Genomic DNA, 22152 nt, shown 5'->3' with positions numbered 1-22152 from the left:
AACAGCCGATCGATGTCAAAATGTGATGCGTACACATCATTATTTCCGGCAGTCTGTTAATCTACGGTTTTATACGCAATCTGCTGCTGCTGTAAAATTTACACGTGTTTGCTTCAAGATAGTAACTTGACGATTGCAAATTGGCAAGGGACTATCTTCAAGTACAGGTGCCTGGAACAAAATCAGTACTTTAGCGCGTTCACATAGTATACTATATACTATACATACATATAAGTATAGGTCCGTTTAATTTTATTAAATATATAATTATCAAGCCCCGTTGGCAACGTACTTTCCAGAGAGACTTGCGTCTTGTACTGTGTCAAGCCTGTTCCCAAGTATCGGTACCGAGCAGAGAGCGAGTACGGTATTCCTCTTTGCGCTCGAGTACTCGACGCGATTCGGAAAATTCACTTACTGGTGCTAACGGGTCTTATAATCAATCAGGCTGATCGCCCACACATACAATCCGTTACATCCCTACGTTAGGTAAGCATGAAAAAAGTTTAAGACATAAAATCTTATTATTGACACGAATTTTAAACGTAAACGAAGATCCTAGGCTAAGAATTTGGTTTGTGTGTTCATAAGTCTCTTGTTCAAGCTACTTTTGTACAGGATACCATCGCATCATCTCTTTCAACGTGTAACAGTATAACCGACACGCCACAGACTCTATATATTTCTGCCCATTCCATCAGAACTGAAACTTTCATTGTATTTTTAAGTAAATACATTTTGGAAAACAATATTATGGATGTTTTTTTTATTCTTCACATGTGTATGTACATATATATGTGAAGCAAAAAAAAAATATTTCTTTCCCCGCTCAAAATAATTAGATATTATATCGACATTATATATACTTGCATAATGTACTTTGCGAATACATTTGTGCAACATTCGCGTACACGTGCCACGAAAGAGAGAGAGAGAGAGAGAGAAAGAGAGAAGAGAGAAAAATTATACATACATGTACATGTAAGCTATACAATTTTACGAGATAATCCAAGCGTCCACTGCCGACTTTTTCATGCTAAGTATAGGAGTTCATCACTTATCGATCAATGTTATGTAAATATACAGTTATAACTGTAAATATACACTTTTGTTGTATCTTTAAAAACAGGATATTAAGTGCTTATAGAGAAAAACGATACCACGCAGTAAACTAAGACTCGACGCGTGTGTATATATACCACACACAATTGACTATTTTTCATTTTCTATATATCCTGTGCATGATTCTCATCTGATGTCTTCACTTGCATCAAAAGATACTTATGCATGACATATATACTGTATAAACTACAATAAAAATTACAAAATTTATATACGAAATGTGAGATTATTAAAAAGTCAATCTCTCACTCTTATATTTATAATAATGCTCTTTTTATTTGTATACAAGTATATATGGCTAATTATAGAGTATAGTTCTTATAAATATGATATTGGTTTTCTTTGTAACATACATATCCTCTTTTGTTCTATAGAGATATATATATATTATATATAATAATAAATTACCTGAGAGATGTGATTGTAAAAATATACTTTACATTAAGACAATGTTATTGCACATATTACCATATATTTACTTAATCTAATAAAATGATAGATAATTCCACATACATGTCCTCTTCTACATACATGATATTCTTAAATTTAAAAAACTGCAAAATATATGTACATAAAAAAGAGATATCTGGACGGAACATCCTTTGATGAATTTTTTGAGTACGCTAATTTCAATACCTTTCGTACGCTTTTTTTCGAGTATATCAAAACATTATTTCTAAACATATAATCATATATATTACAAATATACAGATTTATAAACATAGTTTTTTGTAGAAAATTGTAATTGTGCATAAAAGGGAAAGAACAAAAGTGAAGCGAAATAATACAAGTGTAAAAAAACGAGAAAAATTGCTCGTACAAATATACTTTTAATTTAAATTTACAATTATTGCATATAAACTCGTGAAAAGTTGATCTCGACAATTTGTTCTGCTTGTCGCGCGGAATTCATATTTGCATTAAGAGTATCGTAGAATCTATTATGAAATACGAACTATGAACTTTGATCACACGTTTCAACATTATCTCAATCGTTTTATCTCAAATTAACTTAACATTTCAATTTGTGACGTCGACAAGTAAATATTATAGATATCTTGCCCAACATCAGCTCTATGACCGACTGAACAACTTATCCTGAGTAGATAATATACACAATGCTCGTAGAATAACTATCAAATAAATCGTATCACAATTAATTTAATATTAAGATTCCGTTACGTTGTTGTTTAAACTAACATTCATCGATGAGTATACTAATATACTTAAATCACGTGTTACACTTGTCTAAACAAATATATGGAATTTTTTGTTCATTATTGTAAATTTCTTTTATATTTTTATAAATAAGATATAAATTGAGTATATACAAAAAAGATATAAATTGTGAGTAGAAACGATCAAAACGCAAAATTATCTCTTGCGCACTCTCTTGATATTTTTTTTACGTGAAATATTATTTTATATATGTCGGAAATTATAGCTCGATTAATTTTTTTTTCTTTTAAAAAAAAGGCAATGGAGAGAGAGAGAGAGAGCACTTGTAATATATAAATTACAGATGAGGCCAATTGCAAGTCTCGATTGCAATTTTTTATAATCACTTCGGCATCAGACGCAATATTAATCGATAAGTAATTTTAATCAAGTTCTCAGCCATCATTTTCTCGATTAGGTTTGAGTATCTTATTCAAAGCAGAAAGTTCTTGGTTTATCCAAGTAATGCGCTCGGTCATACTGTTTCTTTCTTCGACATTGCTCCCAATTTCAGGCTAAGATTGGGAAATAAAATAATTAATTCTTGCAATAATTTTCAAAATTTAGCTGCGCATAATATGTTACATGCTAATTTGTGTTTGTCCACTAACTTGTATAGAGTCGGATATAGATAATCCAGTCGATAGATTTGCAGAGAGATTTGCCCCAAAATCCGCGAGATCAGCGGAATTCCAGTCAAAATTGAATTGTTGACTATCCATGTCCAGAAGGCACGGGGCTCCTGCATTGCCTACACAACATTTATATCAGCAATAAAATAAATGTTTAATCGATTAAAATTCTCAAAGTGTGGATTATATGCATCAAAATTGTGTAATATTAAAAACAAAGATTTACTAATATTATTCGCTGGGTGGGATTCTTCTTGAGTCCCTAAAGTTACTCTGTTTAACATCATTAAATTAGGTTCTGGTTGCAATTGCAATTGGTCTATGTAAGAAAATGCCTGTACGTCCGTCGACACAGGCACGTTTGGCATTATTGGGTGGATATTTGGTTGATACTGCTGTTGCACGAGAGACGGGTTGTAGGTGCTATATTCCATAGGGGATGGTGTCCGCCCAGGAGATACCTGAGGCCTAAAATAGAATAAGTATATTAATATTCGTATATATATATATTAATCTCCTATTTTTTCCATATTCTTACTTTTATTTGTACTTGAACTTTGTAATTTTAATTTGGATTGTCAATATACCTTAGGGCTTGCATGCTACCATGCGGTTGTGAAGACGATCTTACAGATTGCAGACTGAAATTTCCCGCACTTGTACTTGCCAGACCTCCGAATGGCGATATCCGGCCAGCCGGTTCAGCTTTGACGATATTAAAACTAATAGGTTGATTTCTGACACCTAAAATGTTGCAGCAACAATGTATGCATGTGCCAAGTAAATAAACATGCATTTATTTACAGAAACAAATTCTCCACACAGCATGAGAATCTGATATGATTTAGCATTAGCAATAATAAGCAAGAACATGCAAAGTAGTGGATGAAGAAGCGTGATTTATTGCATATGCATCATATACACATGCGCCGTTTCATATATTTTCACTTTATAAATTGATTTTAATAATGACTGAAAACACACTACATTTGCTATGCTATTCAAACATTATCACAATTCTATGTCTAATTTAAAATTATTGACAAAACTACTTGCACGTCACACTAACATCATTATATCGTACCTGAGTCTGCAACATGTATAAGTAAATTTTGGTCTGAAATTGTATAGGAGCAGAGAATAAAGACACTTTCTTTTACCAAATGATTATGCATATATATGTATATAGATGTATATATAATTACACAATATATGTAATTCGTACAATATATTCATCTGTTTGCGAAAGAAGCAGCTTATAAAAATTATGTTGTCGTATAAATATTGCACATCATTTGATTGTACTATATGCTATAATTTTGCTATATGTATATATATATATATACTGCTGACTTTCAAAGTATAATATTGATTGCACAAGATTGCAGCGCGCTCGCATCACGCTCAAGATTTGAGCTATAAAACTTTTTTACTTACAAATACCTATTGTCATGCATAATGATTCCAGATAATTATCCAGATAACAAATCCCTTTTATAAGACCTGTAGGTTGTAAAACTTGCTTCTCGAAATTATTATCATATTTATATAAATATTCGTAAATAGAAAAATACAATATATCGTCGTATCTTAAAATATACAAGCTCACTGCTCCCTAATTCTTTAAATCCTCACGCAAAACTTTAAAGTTTTATATAAAAAGTTTTTATATAAAAAGTTTTTATATATAAAATTTTTATATAAAATACATCTCTAGAAAAAAGTATAAAACAAGACTGCTTGTCTACATGTGAAAATATATATAGATATAATGAATTTTATATTCGATAAGCCTCCCTTTCCACTATGAAATCAACCATTTTTACAGTTTACTGAAAATGCGAATGAAGCAAAATCATATGTATGCATTTTAATAATGCGTATTAGAGCGCTTTATATTACATTTTATAAAAATTTCCAAAACTGTGCATCTTATATATTTTCAAAGTGTAAAGGGATTGGGTTAATTAATAGATGGTTAGTGTATGCAATGAGACATGAGAATAACTGAACATTCAAAAATTTATACAGGCGTTCATACAGATACTGTAGCTTCTGTAACTTTGCACGTATGTTTTATCAGAAATGTTCTTAACAAATTTATCGTATTCATTATTTATAACAATTAACAAATGTACCAAATAGGTCTCTGCTAAAATGTACAAAATCTTCATAAATTTCATTGTAGTAAAAGGCCTCTCGTTCCATAAGCTTATTTTTTTCTGTACAAAGAGTATGTAGAAAATACCAGTAGCACAATCTCGATTACAGCAGATGGAAAAATGATTCGAAGATTTTGCGTCACAATAAGAGATTAGCTTGACATTCATTCCTTCAGTGAGAAACGTGATGTAAAAATAAATAGTATGATTTTTACACATTGTTGCAATGTTGTCCAATCCTAATTCCCCAAGCTGTAGAATTAGAAGTAATTTTGCAAATATATACTCACGCTTCTCAGTTTCTGCTACATGTTTGAAAAGTATCGAGCTTGAGTTGTTATTAAGTTTTTGTCTCTTTCGCCTTAACGAATCGGCATCATCTATAAATGATTGTATGTTAATAAAGTTTCATTATATTGACCTAATTGCATTCGGTTGAATGAAGGCCTCGTAAACTTTAAGATTTTCGTTAGCATACATGTATCAATAAAGTCATTTAAAAAGGAGAATCGACAAATAAACCAAGATTATTAAGGGTAGACAAAATTTTTGTCAAAACATTTTTAAAATTAACAATCTACAACAACATGAAAAGAAAAAGATAATTGTATAAACTAATAATACCGTCTAAAACTTAACAAGAAAATAGTAAAGCATTATTAGAGAATACGAAAACATAACAGCATGTGAAACTTGACTAGAAAAGATAATTAATTACTTTGATAATAAATAACAATTATAGAAAGTTTATAAAAACCGTTGAAAAAGATATTAAGCAAAAGGTAACAAATCACGATTCGACTAGACTTGAACTCTGCGTACTTGGATAAATGCGTCGATATTACAGTTACATAAATCAATCCGTTTTAACATGGTAAACATGTTTTAAGAAATAGCTTTCAAGTTTCTTATTCCATGGAGAAATCTTGGATATAACAATACAAACGTCAGTTCTATCAAAGCTCTAGAAATTTGTTACAACAAGAACCGACAATATAATAAAGGATTGGCTGCAATGTGTGCAGCAGAGATAATACCCTACACACTTTGGTAGACAAAACTCGCCAGATTCAAATCACAATATCTTCATACAAATATAAAGTTGTTTTCAAAACTCGGCAGTATAACAAAGATATCAATTAAACAAATAGTTTAGGTCTCTTTTCCCTCCATCAGTATCTTTCCACCTTCGACTAGACTATAATAGAAAGACAAATCATCAAATTCTGAGGCAGTCGCATGCGGTGCCATAGTGGTGTATAGAGCGTAGTGTTCCGCTTCGGTTAAATCTAAACCATACGGTGGGGTTTCATCGCCGTCTAACTTGAGAGATTTAACGCTCGTAACACTCGTGATGCTAGGACGTGGAAGTTGTGTATCGTCTTGCACGCTCTTTAATGAATACAAACTATTTAACGAGTCGCTATCTCCGCTTAAATTCGATACTGAGCATTTATCTTTCTTATTTTTCTTAGCAAACAATTTCGAGAAGAGGCCCTGCTTCGCGTGCTTCGATAAAGTGCCGGGTAAAGACGGCAAATTTTTATTCGGTGCCTCGGAAGAGGAATCGTTGAACGTCTGAGCGGATATTGGACGCGGTAAAAGAGGCATCGACGGCATTTTTCGTATTCGCTTCGGGGGCAATGGTGGTAATCTTTCCTCCGCCTCGCTCGTCACATCTCTCTTAGGAGCCGATGTCGGAGATGGCACAGGTATCTCCGCGTCTTGCCTCGGAACAGCCACGTCCTCGTATTTTCTGTCATCGGTGATGTCAAACAACTCAATCGGATTCTTCATGGCCATTTGCAGGCTGGTGTAAGTCTGATTGTCGCAAACGTCAACGTCCATCATTTGATTTGCGTTTGTCTCCGTAGAAGCTTGTGCCAATTTGTTATGAGTATCGGCGTAAATTTGATCGAGCTCGGCCACTTGCGACAAGAATTCGTTCAATGATTTATTGCCGCTCTCCGTCGTATTTTTATCCGCCGTCTCGTTGCTCTTTTCCTTAAGACATGCTTGTCCCTTTTGCACCCACTTGCCTATTTCAGAGTAATCGAACCAATCGGATCTATTTTTCGAGTTATCTATATTTTGGGACGCGGTTGTCTCATTATCTGGTATGTCGGGTTTCTTACATGGAACCGCTTCGACAATTCCCTCCTTATAGTTCACAGGAAGCGTGTCATTATTTACGTTATTATCGCCAAGAATATACAATTTGTTAATTTCTTTTTTGCTCTCCGCGTTATTTTCGGGGCTCATTGTCACCTCATTGTTCTCGTAATCTAAAACGGTACTTTTCGTGCCTCGATCTACGTTTTGAGCAGAATTTATTATCGTTTTTAAATCGCCATTGCAAAAGTCGATATGATTTTTCACATTGTACAACTCGTTTAGAGCGCGCAATGCAGAGATTTTATCATGCGGTTTTTTCGCGTCGAGATCATTATTGTTGAATTCATCGATATTACGCGGAAACTTGGGAGTTACATTGGCAAGGAGAGCGGTCTCTGTTGCCAAGATTTTACTAAAGGTATTGTAATCTGCCTTCTTCCTGGCAAATGCTTTTCGTAATGACCAGAAAGCAGGCCTACCTGTACCTAGTGGTAACATCTGAAATGGTAAAGGTTCGCTTGTGGCACCGTCCGATGGCCTTCTAAGTTGAATGTAAACTTGCACCGGCTGTTCCACTTGCTGCGTACGATAGCTGGGTGTTCTGAATGCAATTGCCGTCTATAAAAAAAAAACATCGTTACATTTCAAATAGATAAATCGCACTTTTTCAAGTATCGCAACTATTATAATTAATGAATAATTTATAGTTTAATACAAAGTGACCACAAATAAGGCAATTATTGACTCACTTGTTTATGTACATGTGTTGGTTGAAAATCGCCATATCCTTCCCAGAGTAGCTGCCCGTCTCTTTCCTCGAAAAATCTTACTTGTATGTCTTCCTTTGCGACTTTTTCACATAATAAAATCATATCCATACTACCAGCGACTGACGCGCTACAATGGCTCAGTTTACAAATCACGAGATCTGACATTGCTTCTGAAATTTAATAAATAAAAAATATATAATATATAATAAATAGGTTAATATTTTATTTACTACAATATATAATAAATAAAAAATTTTACCCCAAATATGATATAGATGTTTTACATTATATTATTCTATAAAATAACACGCTTAACGTTACATACTTTTATCATAAATAGGATCAGACACGACAGGCGGTAATGGCTTGTTAAATTTTCCCTTTTGCGATCCCTCCAAAAATACTTGAAAACATAATCTCACTGCATTAAGATCTATGCTAGTTGGATGCCTCTTATGCTCAAAACCAGCTACAATAATTACAATTTTTCATAATCTTCGATCAAGTTATACCTATAGTAAATTAAAAGGTCATACACATACTTCGAAAGGGATCTACCCGCAATTCCTGACGCACTCTAAGAGCTTCTTCGATATCCTTCTTTTTTACACATTGAATGCCCAAGTTTGAAAAAGTAACAACCATATTTCCCGCTGGAACTTCTACTTTACAAACACCTTGCTTGCACACTTCTTTGCCGACAAGATTGTGAGGGTGAGGTCTATATCCTTTGTTATCCGGCGCATCCTTTGTTACACAGGATACAATCACCATAGCGCGACCATTGTAACCCATAATCTAGAAAAATATTAATATTATAAGTAGGTAGAAATGACTCGAAGAATTTCTCAATAATTGACGTAGCTTACTCTTATACTAGGGAAGGTCTTGTTTTCTGGTGTGCTGTTGACCCCAGGTATGCTGCCAGCCGATCTGCCTTCGCACTCATAGCGAAATCGCAGGGCTTTACTGGCTGGCTGTTCTAGAATTTCAACATATGGCTGAACATGATCATTATCCATCGCTATAGTAGCCATGGAACCAGGATCCGTAGTTTGAATGACTTCGACTAAAATTAACAGAGTGTTAAGCGAGCTATATATAACGCTCTGTAATGTGTATATATATATATATCTCTGAGAGAGATATACTTACTAATATCGCTTATATTAATATTTCCATCATTCATACCATTGTATTGTTCCATGACTGTGAGTGTTTAATACATTGAACTTTGTCCATCTGAAACATAATTATACCTTATTTAGCCATGGTGTTGATATAATTCTACAAATGAATGCCTTACATCTCCAAAATTCTAATTTAACAAACTTGTAAGCTACAATAAAGAGTCGCATATCTTACATATCTTGAAAGAATCTTTTTCACACCAGCGTATTCTCTAAACTCCCAATATATACATTCGACCCTCTTAATAGAAAAGTGTGACGAGTCGCAAGACGTATCGAGTCAGCATCGGCTGCGGAAACCAGGAGGTCGAGCGTAATTTTCACGCGCAGCCTTCGGGCCCTGGAACGACAGCTGTTCGGATGCACGTCCAGAAACACTGCACGCAAGTGTCCCGGGGGAAAGTGGAGCGTGAGGAGGGATACAACGCTGATCCAATCATTATTTTGGGAAAGCCTAGGCCCGTACAGGCCACGTATCTATAATTAAACTATCGTAGGACAATGTGACGGGAAAGAGAGGAAGAGCAAGAAGGAAAGATATATATATATATATATATATATATATATGTATACACATATATACCCACATAATATACTTGATGTACGCGTGTGTGTGCACAAGTACATACATAATAAACCAAGAAAAATAGAGAAAGAGAGGGAAGACTTGCCTGCTGCAGGAATCAACCTGCCAAGATGCTCTCGTGGCCAGGCTGATTTCGCGCCTCGCGTTGTTCGCGTCAGCGAATCGGCGACGAGACACGACGAGTGTCCTTTTCAGAATTTTTCCCTGCGACCAGAGAGAGAGAGAGAGAGAGAGACGGAGGAAGGAAGAAGAGCAACTATCTCGCCGAGGCGACCCTCGTCCCGTCCTCGAGGCGGGAGCTTCTACTGCGTTTCGTCGCGATCCTCGTGACGTAAATCGCGATGGTGCACAGCGGACGGACGGTAGGTAGCGACTGACTCAGAATGTGATTGACTTGACCGACGTAAGAGGGACGCGGGGGGGGGGAGGGATCTCGCACACGCGCGCGAGGCTAGCACCGCGTAATACGATTGAATACGCGGTACACATGTGGATTGACATATTGGGTACGCTTCTGCGATCGAACTTTCTTCATGCAAATTATGTTAAATTGTTGACGACTGCTCTTCCGACAAGGATCGCGGAAAGTCATTGATGCCCTTGACTGCACTCGAATGGCGCGTGCAAAATTCTGAATGTATATCTCGTCCAAATGTCAGCCGCACGTGCCCGTTTAGAGCTGTCAAGCGACACAAAGAAGCGGTGGCGTCGTTACAAAAGTGTTTACGAGGAGTCGCCGATGTTTGCTCGATCGAGCGGTCTCGATGATAATTAAACGGTTTATTTTATTATGTAATTCAATTGCTATAAATGTCTAAGTGTATAAAGCAAGCATACGTTATTTTGACTTTTAAATTGGTTCACTTTATTCTTCATTCTATTCTTGATGTCACGAGTGACGTTTTTAGTGACGTCAAAGTGACTGTCTAAAATCGAGAGTATCATTGAACAATTACAGCCATTATTCTATTCTTCAGAGAAATTTCGGATCGATTAAACTGCTTTATTTGGAAACGCTAGAAAATACAATAATAAATATGGTAAGAAAATAGGTCGCATCTTTGTTTTTATTATTTTATATATTTAAACATAAATAAACTTACTTTTAATATCATATAAAATTTCAACAAATAATGTTGTCTTTCGTTGCCCGCATTTTATAAAAATATATTTTGCCAATCAACTGTATCATAAAAAGATGTGTATATTTTTGGCACTTTAATTATACTCGATTGATATAGCTAGTATTTTTATTGTGCACTAATTTAATGAACACTTGAGTGGTTAAGCAACATGAGTTATACATAGATAAACGCATGCATTGAAAGAAAAATTGTTAAAGTCTGATCGCGAAAGTCATGTTATATAAAAAAATTTAAAAGATTTTTTTATAGGATCGATGTACTAACTAATCACATTAATAATAAAAATCATCAGTTTATGACTAAAATGTCACGTCAAAATAATGTTACGTCAAGACGTCAATATAAAGTCATATAACAAATCAGTTTTGACGATATATGACCAAAAATGACCAATTTGGAAAGTCAAAATGACGTGTACTTGTTACCTGGGATACTATTTGATGGCGATATCGGAATTTGTTAGAAACGTTGAACACATTGGTAAACAATATTTTTTGGAATAGCAGATTAAACGTACACAGAAAAAATAAGTGTCAAATCAAAACGTATATACTTAAACTAACGCGTTCATTGTTTCGTATATACGCAATAATTTATAGTCTTCTCAGAAAAATTTAATAATTTTAAATTTCAACAATATTATAGTCTTATTTTAATATTGTAATTGTCACCTCAAGAATATATAATTATTTAATTCTACTTTAAGAAAATTATAATCTTTGATTTAAAAATGTTATTTTCTATCCAACATTGTTTCTTTTCCATTCGAGAAAATTAAATCTTAAATCATAAGAATATATTTTTCTCGATTGAACTATATAAAATGACTTTATTCAAGTAAGCAATTATTCAAGCAATTATATTTTTCTTTAATTAACGCGATAATCTCATTTCAAGATTTCCATGTTAAAACTAAATATATTTTCAAAACAAGAATGTCCTTTTTTTCCGTGAGCTTATGCACAGAAAAAAAATAAGTGTCAAATCAAAACTTATATAATTAAACTAACGCGTTCATTGTTTCGTATATACGCAATAATTTATAGTCTTCTCAGAAAAATTTAATAATTTTAAAAATATTAGTCTTATTTTAATATTGTAATTGTCACCTCAAGAATATATAATTATTTGATTCTACTTTAAGAAAATTATAATATTTAATTTAAAAATGTTATTTTCTATCCAACATTGTTTCTTTTCCATTAAAGAAAATTAAATCTTAAATCATAAGAATATATTTTTCTCGATTGAACTATATAAAATGACTTTATTCGAGCAATTATATTCTTCTTAAATTAATGCGATATAATCTCATTTCAAGATTTCCATGTTAAAATTAAATATATTTTCAAAACAAGAATGTCCTTTTTTTCTGTGTTCACATTTTTAGGACCGAAAAATTACTATTTAAAGATTCATTTCGATTTCTTTACATCCCGACTATAAAGCCTACTCCATCTATAATTCGAGAGACAAATCTAGTTATATGCGTTTATCCTGTATTATAAGCGCAAAATTCCTGAATTTCCGAATTATAGAATCACCCCCGATGGATATCAGTCGTTTGTTCGGCTAGCTTTCAAATCCCTGTCCCCATGACGAGAGCCGCAAACAATCTCGATCGCATTCGAGGATCCGAATTTTATGCGCAAGCTGCAAACGGCGATATGTCGGAAACTGCTGTCCAGTCGAAACGGATTTCAGGCCCGCGAGCTGGAGCCGTCACTCGGGTGGAGACCAGGTTGCCCCGATGCGTGCAACGTAGGCTGCCGTGCGCCCCGGTGACCGTAAAATGCCATCCACGACCAAGTCCATACCGATGCGCCGCCGATCATCGCGTATCCCGAAGGCCTTACAAATTGTCAGTCGGTCTGTCGGTGACTAACCGGACCGGGACTCCAGCACCGATCCCCAAGAGCTGCTCCGACCGATGTCCGCCCAGCGGTTGCTTCCTGGGCATCGGCACTCCTCGTTGCAAGAAGAGCCTGTCGATGATGGACCTGTCCGCTGTCAAGCCCGACATCGATCTCAAGTGAGGACGCTGCAAAATATTGCGTGAATTAGCGACGCTAATAATTGATAGTCTCTGACAGAAGTATACAGGGTGTTTCAGATCACCCGTACCACCCATTTAAAAACTAGAGAAGTGGTTATTTCAAACAAATAAAAACATTTTCTTTATAAATCCAGCGCTCTATTGAATGGTGATATTTTCAACTTCTGGTTCCGGCCGGAAATAGGCGATTCAGACCGGAAGTGCATTTTTTTTAATGGAACCCCCTATTTTTCATTGCATTTTCTTGTAGCTTACCTCGAGAGCTTTCCAAAACACTATAATAAATTATTTTTTCATGAAATACTTTTCGAGTTTATGAGGCTTGAAATCATTTCTTAATTTTATATAAACCATAAAATATCTTGTAAAATATTCATTTTTCCATTATCTTACCTTAATACTTTTATGTACAAAATAATAAGAGGAATCAATTGGTGTAAAGAAAACATACAGTTGTTTTTAAGAAAAAATATGTAATTGTTAATTGCAAATTACATATTTTTTCTTAGAAACAACTATGTGTTTTCTTTACACCAATTGATTCCTCTCACTATAACCATTTCTCTAGTTTTTAAATGGGTGATACGGATGGTCTGAAACACCCTATATATCATTGATGATACCATTTGATTTTTCTTTAAATATTTATTAATTTACAAAATTAATAATTTACATATTCGACAGAAATTTTAAATATCGTCTTTCTTTTGACATCTAATATTAGGCATAATCAATGGAAATTAATAGACTCTACCGATTAATAGACTCTATTAATTAACTCTACCGATTATGAGAACTAATCGAGAAGTTTATCGTCCAGGTCAGAGAGTGGTTCCACCGTCAGTCGTCTGGATGAAGCCGCCGACAAATCTAGAGATATCTTGGCGAACGGCGGAAGCGGCAGATCCTGGACGGACGCTACACCGTCCTCGGAATCGGAGCAGGGCGAAGTTGCCGGTTCGGCGGAGGATCCGACGACCCGGGCGGCGAATATTGTGTGCCACATGCTGGTGGTGAACGCTTGGCGACGTAGACGCGTCGAGATCGCACAACTAGAGCAACAGGTGGAGCACTTACACCTCCAGATCGAGTTCCTGCGCCGATTGCTGCTCGCCGAGAACGACCGGGTCGGCAGATTGAACGGCGAGCTGCATCGTGACAAGTCGCAATTGGAGGAGATGACGCGAGAACGCGACGCCGTCAAGTTGGTACGATCTACTTTGATCTAATTTTAATAATTTTATATACGTCGTTTATCAATTTTCAACGCAATTTTTTTATTTATCCGGATATTCCGTTTGCAGGAGAAAGACAAATTGGAGGTCGAATTGAAGCGCGTCGAAGAGATTTCCCTGGAGCGATCGGTCACTGTGGGAAATTTGAAAAATGAGCTTTTGACCACGCAAGACCAGTTGAAGGCCCTCGACACGCAAATGGCAAAAGATCGAGAGAAACTCTTAAAATTACGGGAAGACAAAAGGATCCTCCTGGATAAGGTCCCGTGTTTTCTTCGGACTGAGAAAATTAATCATGATTAGATCGTGTATACGGAATCTTTCCCCAAGACATCCTTCATTAAATATGCTTTTTCTTAAATTACGGATTCTCCGATTAGCTTTGGGCCGTCTCTCTCTTGGCAAAAAATTGTAATTTATTATATTTTTTCTAATCTGCATAAATTCTGCATAAACAACATGCATTGAGTCACGAGACTCGCGACTTTCGACGCGCACGTGAATGCTTATATAGCGTCCGCAATAGCGCGATAGTAATAAAAAATTGATCCATCGTTCGGTGACTCATTGTTATGCTCGTAGGAGACGCGAGATCGCGACCTCTTTTTCCTCCTCCTCCTCCTCCTCCTCCTCCTCCTCGGGGGTGAACTCTCCCGTGCGAAATCCCTTCGCGTTCCATGAACTAGTGTGACTCATCCCTTCCTTCTCTCTCACCCTTTCCACTCTTTCGTGGAAGTTAGACGTCTCCAACAACTGTGATGTAAAGTAACATTGGCTTGCTGCGCAAATATAGGGAACGACAGCGAAATGTCATCGGATTTATATCCAACGGATTCTTGATATAACGAAACTTGCCATAAATCCCTTTAAATATGACAAGTTGCGGTTTTATATAAATAATATTATTAAACATTAAAATTCCAATAGAAATAATAAAAATTCTTATAGAATTTCTTATTTAATAAAATAATAATTAAATAATATTCTATAAGAATTAAATAATTAAATAATAATAAAAATTCTATAAGAATTTTTATTATTATTTAATTATTATTTTATTAAAATTCTAATAGAAATAATAAAAATTCTACAAGAATTTTTATTATCTAATTCTATAAGAATTTTTATTATTTTCATTATAATTTTAATGTTTAATAAAATTAGATTAGATTATTAAAATTCTTATAGAAATAGTATTATTAAACATTAAATTTCTAATATTCTAATCATTAAAAATTTATTTTCTAATTTATACTGGATTAAAAAAATCTTTTTAAATCGCAAAAATATTTTCTAACATATTGCTTGGAAATTAAAAGTCGTATATACAACGAAACACTATTTAAGCCTTTTCAAAATTATCTTTATTGCGACGAGTGCAAGATTATTGTTTGTTAAACACGTGCTCCGTACAAGATCGATATAATATGCTACTATTGAGTTTAATCTATGACACTTGTCATTACGTGCAGCCTCGGTGACATCCATCATTCTTTAAAGATCGTAGAATTCATCTACGAGATAGCGTCAGGTCAACGTACGACAAGAGAAATATAGCTTATGGGTGAATCACACCTTTCGCGTTTCATTGGTGACTCAATATCACGTAATACTCCTTCCGTACCAGGAAAAAGGATCAATACCACTTGCCCTATTAACTTTTATTCAATGTAGAATAAGTGAATCGCGAAAAGTTTCAATACGAATACTTATTGAATTCCGAGATTAGACGTATCATCCTACATTTATACATATGTTACATTGATGAGTCCTATCAATCTTATATGGCAATCCTACATGCGAATGAATGATTACACGGTCGCAGATCCAGCGATTCTGCAAGTCTAACTAAAAAAGAATGCATTATATAAATATCTTTAATAATGAAAAATATATATTGTTTCGTTAAAGATATAAATTATTATATATTATATTAAAATATTATAAATATTTTAATATAATATTAATTATTTATATATATTAAAGTATTATAAATATTTTAATATTATAAATATTAAAATATTATAAATATTTTAATATAATATATATTAAATTATATTATAAATATTTTAAAATATTATAAATTATTATAAATTATAAATTATTATTATAATATTAAAATATTATAAATTATTATATATTATATTAAAATATTATAAATTACTTAATTCTTTATAATGTGATTTATGATGAGAAAATTTACTCTAGGTATCGGCTAGCGAGGCCCTAGCAACGGATCGTCGCATCAGAGCCGAGAAAGCGGAATCCACTGTGGAGGAGTTGCAGCTACGATTAGCGGCTCAGGTGGCTCACGCCGAGTCTACGCAGGAGCAGTTGGAGCGCATTTCCAAGTACGATAGGGATTCTAATTGTAATCCGAAACACCTGCGTACTTAGGAGACTTATCATCGTTAATTTGAACTGTGTAATTAGGGAATTGCAAGTTGCGGACGTGGAGAAGCAGAGATTAGAGAAACGTCTGCGAGCCAGCGAGGGTAACGCCAGGGCTCTGAGTTTGCGTGCCGTTTCCCTGGAGAGTCAGCTGGTCGATCGAGAAGCTGAACTTCGTCGCGTTGAGTCGGAATACAATTCGCAGATGTGAGACTTATTTTTGAAAAATTAATCTTCTAATTAATCCAGTTACAATGGGCACTTTTGTCCGCCAGGACGGAATTGAGAGAGCTGCGAGAGCGACTGGTGCGTCAGTCTCAAGAGGGTGGTTGGAGCAGCCGGATGTTGCAGATTGCTGGGAGCATCATGCGCGCGTCAATCATGCGGACTTTCGCTTTTCTGTCCAGTGCTGCTCTGCCATTGCCGCCATAGAATAGGTATTTTATACTAATACCTGAAAAGATTCAACAATCTTCAGAAATGATGCGAAAATTTCTGCTTATTTTACATCATTTGATAGACGCGTTATTAACAGAGAGCCGGAGAAACATTACTAATTTCTTGTATGTAAATAAGCAGACAAGGGGCTTAAGCGTGATTGCGACTTTCTGAGAGCCGGTTTCGACTCGGAGGAAAATGTTTACCGGTCAGTTGATGCAAACGTATCTTTGGCCGTGAAAAGGAGGACGATTTACGATTGAAAGTGACATTTCGAAGAATGACAAGGACAGGCACTCGTGGGACGGCAAAGAAATTGATTAGCTTCTCCTTTCTTACATTTAAAATTGAACATTGCAGTCTTTTTTTTTTCGAATCAATATTTAACTCTTGAGTAATAGAGATTTGATATACATATGTACGCTTGAACACACCGTGGATGAAACAAGCAATTTTATCGCGTTACGCAGCACTTCGATTTATAGATCAAGTTTTTTTCCTTTTTGTATGTAAATTGTATAAGCAAGAAAATAATGTGTATACTAAATGGAACTTTTAGCAGGATTTGTCTAATAAACATGAGATATTACATACCTTTTTAATCTATATATTTTTAGATTCCTTCGTGTAACATGATAAACTGATAAAAATAAATTACCGTCAGAGTATTATCTGATGGCAGATTACTACTGCGAGGCGTAGTTATGATTTGCGATCGTTGGCCGTTCGTGCACTTTTTTTTACAACAAATGCCCGCTATGGCGAGATTACTACGTTAATCCCTCTCTACTTAATATAATAGTTATATGTTATTGCGCCTTAAATCAATACGTATACATCAGAATGCGATGCCCGCAGTACGATTACAGTATTTCATTATGGCTAGGTAATCACTTTATTTTTACCGCGAACATTTTGCGTTGATAAGAAATAATGCGTAGTGTCTCGGAATACAATCGCATTTACAGTACGGGACGTACACGCTAATTAGTTTACTTTATCCGCCATCTTTGACGTTGGAAGTACCGTATAATTGCTGTGCTGTAATTATGTAAGTGGGATAGAACGAAAGAAATAAGAAACTGCTAGGCACAAAGCTTTAATGTATTAGTATCGTTTTTTTAAATCGTCTTAAAATCACATATTGTGCGCCAGTCGACGAGAATGTGTTGACAAAAAAACGGAAATACTGATCAATGGAACATATTATACATTGCCACAATGATCCCTTCATGAAATGCGTTGATCTCTCCTTACGTGTAATACTTATCTGCGAAGAAAGGAAAAGTTATCTATGTATATTTTGATTTGTTCTATCGTATGTCATTATACAGCGACGTTAACTACATCGTCGTACGAGGAAACGCATTAATGTATTAATGTAATTCCCTTTACGTTCACATAACGCAAAACCTATCGTTATACGTTCGACTACGCTACGTCTCGATATAATAATATTGAGCAGCTTTGATGTTGAGGTAACATTGCTCTTGCTCTGGATATCTTCCATTTTATAAAAATGTCGCCACGGCTCAGTAGAAATTGCATTCTCCTCACTCGTCGGAAGATTAGATTTTTCCTGATAATCTTCGGCGTAAAATAGAAGAAAGATAATTCTAAAAAGAGTTCTCCCTAACCGTCTACGTATACAAAACGTGCGATAAAATTACTATCCTCTCTTCTCGACCTCGCCGATGGCGAGGAAGTTACTATGGGGGATAAACTCAGGTGATAGGATTTATTTTTTCGCGAAAGACGATGCGCGGTTTTTTATCATTTGGAGGAAAAATGGGTACATAATTGTGGATTTAATTAACACAGTGGCGTTATAATTAGACTCGACTAAAAATTTAGCGGATTCCCGATTAGATCATGCCGAAACCTTCGGTACCCTCACTGATGGCCAACAGCAACGCTCGTTCAAAGTGATCGTAGCATTCGTAGTCAGGTAAGCAAAGTTGGTTAAAACTGAAAAAAAAATTATATTAATTAATGAATGTTAGAATTTATATCCTCACGAAATAATATTCTCGAAATAAAAATGTACCAGGTATGTGCCGTAGGTAAGTTAGCGAACGTTGGCGCAGCTGTGATCTGAAAGCGCGGGCTCAATTGTTGAAATCCACCGGGTGGCAATTGCGAGCAGCCTGTGGTGAATTGGAGCAGCCGCGCCATTTCTTCCTGCGTAAAATTGCTCACCGCTGTCCAGAACCAGTCGAGCACTCGGAGAAATTCCGGAGAACTTCCGTTAGCTATGTGATGCGCGCGCAAATCCGCTACGCTATATTCACCGGTTCCACATAACAGCAACTGTGAAAGTAGGTGGAGAGTCAGCATCTTTGAATACTGAAATTGTCTCTAGCAGAGAGAGATATTTTACGTACCTCCAATTCATTTTCGTCGAATATTCCCAAGAGGTTATCGGGAATCAATTCGTTAAGACCGCGCAAGAAATGATCGACTTCGTTGCGAATGGAACTGGCAAGCCGGTGCTGAGCGAGCGCGTCCAGATAACGAAGCTTCGTGTCATTGGTCACTCGAATTTTGCTACCACCGGGAATCAATTCCGCCACCTGTGCGAAATGTAGGAATATTAATCATAATTACCGCAATTATGCATTAAATTATATTAACCTTTTTTTGTGTGTTGTCCTAATATTTAAATCCAAATCTCTGTTTTTTATAAATTGTTTATATTTACATATTATTCTAAAATTATTATTAAATTATTATTTAATTAAAATATATTTAAAATATTTTGTTTTTTATTTCAAGTAATAAATAAAAGCAATATTACAATGAGTTTTTTCGAATGAGAGTCTTCCGTTATTTTTACGAAATGAAAACGTTTACCTTCAACAATTGGCCATCCTTGTCGTACTCCTCTTCAACAAAGTATAATTCCATTTCCTCAACATCATTCTCGAGAATGTACTTCACTTTACTTAAATACAAATCAGGATCGTCTTGTTCAAAGTACTAGCGTTCGTAACAAAGAAATATATAGTTGTTAGTTTATATTTTCAAAGTTTCTTGTTAAGAGAGCTCTCTCGACACTTTACCTTATAATGTACTCTAAGTCCTATAATCTGCGCCAGGAATGATCTAGTGAATCGCGCTCGTACTAACTGACGATAGGAGCCGCCGAGCGCCGACTCGTAAAGACACTTGCCTACGATACGTCCAGCGAATTCGTAGTGCTTCAATTTAAGATGAGGTGGCCGTTTTGGATTTGGATGCACCAATGCCTGCTGCGATTCTCCAAACGACGCGAACAAACCGTTTCCCGGATCGAAGAGAGCGGCGCATATCAATTCGAACCATTCGCGTCGCACGCCACCCCAATCAACGCCTGGCGTATGAGATAAACGATTCTTATGTAATTATCTCGTCAAATCGATCTTTATAAAAATTACTAAAATGCAAACGTCAAACCCACCTTGCTCGCCTTGGAAAGTAATTTCAAAATTTCGGCACCAATCGCTCACGGAAAATCCTTTAGTGGCCTTCATGGACTTTAGGGGAAGAAAATATAGTCAATATACATTTTTGTGCGCAATGTTCTCGTGAAAAGAGAGTTTTCAGAGAGTTATATTTTTATATTTACCGATTCTAAAAGCTTATCACGCTGCACTTTCATCGACAGTTTTTCATGATAATGCTTCTGATGATGCTTGCGGACTTCGTGATAGAAAAAGTCTTGTTTATCGGCGAACGTCTCACTGCCACCGATATTTTTCAAAAGAAACAACGTAAATGTGGCTGCTATTATATCACGGTACAGAGATATTAATTCAACGGGTGGTTGGCATCCGTCGTCTATCGAAAAAGGGTAATAACCCTCGTGCTGATTAGTAGAACTTTCAAAGTGGAACTATAAATTAAAAAAATAAGAAATTATATATAAATCCATGACAGATTAAATTAAATTAAAGACGCGTAATTATTTCTAATAACATATATTACATACCTTAGTCGAAGGACACAGTCTAAATGTTACGAGTCTTATGGGAATGAATTTTAATAAATACTCCTTAATCGTAAGTTGTTTAGGCGAAATAAAACAGAAGACTTTCCTTGGTTTGGAAAACCTCTCCCCTTGCATGCCCAGCAACTTTGCGACATAACAAATATCGGGATCCTTAGACGCTACATTATTATGCACCATTCTCGCGACAGAACCTAATAATGATAAGAAAAGATATACATGAGCGTTATACACATGTCGTAGGAAAATGTAAGAGACGTATCTTTTACGTACTTTCGAGTACAATGATATCAAAGTCTCCATTGTGCAACTGCAATCCCGCTAAACTGACAGTCGCGTGATAACATCCGCCTTTCGGAAAGCTTACTTTCAAACGAATTCTTTGATTTGGAGAATCGTAGTCGAGATGAATACTGTAGTCTACCATCGATCCTTCATCTCCTAGACTACCGATCTACGATGCAGATATAGACGATTAAACAATTATTAAAATTTTGTACTCTTGCAATGTATTTTCAAATTTACCTGAGTAATATTAATATTATAGCCTTCAGTAGGTTGATCCCTGGGCCCAAATATGCACAGATTATCATATTCATCGCGTGGTTCTATTGTCATCGAATGCGCTATTCCGGCTGTACAAACGACTGTAGAACTTTGTCGTACAAAGACTGTCTTATTTGGATCCGGAGGGCCTATGTTAAATCACGATATTTTCTATAAATTCTTTCATCAAAAAATTTCAAGTTGACTTTTATTTAATAGAAATATCAACAGATAATTATATATTATTTATGCAAGTTTTCTTGTGGAATCTTAAATATCTTATAAAACTCTCTATTATAAGAATAATTAAAATATAATAATTATAAAATAATTAAAATATAATGAAATATAATAATTATAACTCTCTAGTATAAAAATTATTAAATAAAAAATAAGTATCGCTTAAATTTTTAAATTTAATTTCCGAAAAAGGATCCTTCATTACGTAATTTAAAAACCATCGATCCCACAACATTTTATATCTATGTTTACATTTATCTTAGTTTACATTTGATACTAAACTGATCGTATACGTAGGTATTCTCGTAGCATTGTTCA

General features: G+C 35.1%; 4 protein-coding genes across 15 annotated transcripts in view; 1 reads left to right on the top strand and 3 right to left on the bottom strand.

Annotated features, from left to right (window-relative positions):
- Positions 1–1574: 1574 nt before the first annotated feature.
- LOC105250877 lies at positions 1575–5536 on the bottom strand (the record flags this gene model as incomplete). The annotated part of the gene is made up of 5 exons (XM_025409738.1): positions 1575–2855; positions 2952–3091; positions 3199–3440; positions 3560–3716; positions 5425–5536. Coding segments are annotated over 5 exons (771 nt in total), but the record flags the coding sequence as incomplete, so codon positions are not given.
- Positions 5536–10183, bottom strand: LOC112637039 (embryonic polarity protein dorsal-like). 4 transcript variants are annotated; one of them, XM_011257221.3, is made up of 7 exons: positions 9881–10183; positions 9175–9261; positions 8889–9088; positions 8562–8817; positions 8345–8488; positions 7999–8189; positions 5536–7867 (listed from the first exon to the last, which is right to left on the bottom strand). In XM_011257221.3, the coding sequence occupies exons 2-7, from the start codon at positions 9224–9226 to the stop codon at positions 6287–6289; spliced, it is 2424 nt and encodes an 807-aa protein (XP_011255523.1). In that variant the 5' UTR covers positions 9227–9261; positions 9881–10183; the 3' UTR covers positions 5536–6286. The 4 variants fall into 4 exon arrangements, with proteins under 4 accessions (XP_011255523.1, XP_025265519.1, XP_019882953.1 ...); XM_025409734.1 differs by having other exon boundaries at positions 9211–9261; XM_020027394.2 differs by lacking the exon at positions 9881–10183 and adding an exon at positions 9385–9684.
- Positions 10184–11338: 1155 nt separating this feature from the next.
- LOC105250887 (intracellular protein transport protein USO1) lies at positions 11339–17813 on the top strand. Of its 3 annotated transcripts, none has more exons than XM_025409737.1 (7): positions 11339–11420; positions 12645–12972; positions 13817–14204; positions 14301–14492; positions 16440–16582; positions 16665–16829; positions 16898–17813. In XM_025409737.1, the coding sequence occupies exons 1-7, from the start codon at positions 11348–11350 to the stop codon at positions 17052–17054; spliced, it is 1446 nt and encodes a 481-aa protein (XP_025265522.1). In that variant the 5' UTR covers positions 11339–11347; the 3' UTR covers positions 17055–17813. The 3 variants fall into 3 exon arrangements, with proteins under 3 accessions (XP_025265522.1, XP_025265521.1, XP_011255538.2); XM_025409736.1 differs by lacking the exon at positions 11339–11420 and having other exon boundaries at positions 12484–12972; positions 16898–17059; positions 17202–17813; XM_011257236.3 differs by lacking the exon at positions 11339–11420 and having other exon boundaries at positions 12484–12972.
- Positions 17814–18143: 330 nt separating this feature from the next.
- The window catches only part of LOC105250881 (apoptosis-resistant E3 ubiquitin protein ligase 1), a 111240-nt gene continuing 107231 nt past the window's right edge, over positions 18144–22152 (bottom strand). For all 7 annotated transcript variants that reach the window (XM_025409732.1, XM_011257224.3, XM_011257231.2 and 4 more), the window contains 10 exons: positions 21574–21743; positions 21322–21502; positions 21031–21242; positions 20668–20934; positions 20500–20575; positions 20123–20412; positions 19914–20039; positions 19445–19633; positions 19108–19370; positions 18144–19028 (listed from right to left, as the gene is read on the bottom strand). In XM_025409732.1, the coding sequence (XP_025265517.1) occupies positions 18926–19028; positions 19108–19370; positions 19445–19633; positions 19914–20039; positions 20123–20412; positions 20500–20575; positions 20668–20934; positions 21031–21242; positions 21322–21502; positions 21574–21743 (1877 nt within the window). In that variant the 3' untranslated portion in view covers positions 18144–18925. The remainder of the gene's footprint in view (positions 19029–19107; positions 19371–19444; positions 19634–19913; positions 20040–20122; positions 20413–20499; positions 20576–20667; positions 20935–21030; positions 21243–21321; positions 21503–21573; positions 21744–22152) is intronic.

This window comes from Camponotus floridanus, unplaced genomic scaffold (assembly GCF_003227725.1).
Source record: "Camponotus floridanus strain SB8 unplaced genomic scaffold, Cflo_v7.5 scaffold28, whole genome shotgun sequence".
In the NCBI taxonomy this organism is placed as follows: domain Eukaryota; kingdom Metazoa; phylum Arthropoda; class Insecta; order Hymenoptera; family Formicidae; genus Camponotus; species Camponotus floridanus.
The sequence above is the reverse complement of the archived record's forward strand: the minus strand, read 5'-3'. Positions and strand labels throughout refer to the sequence as shown.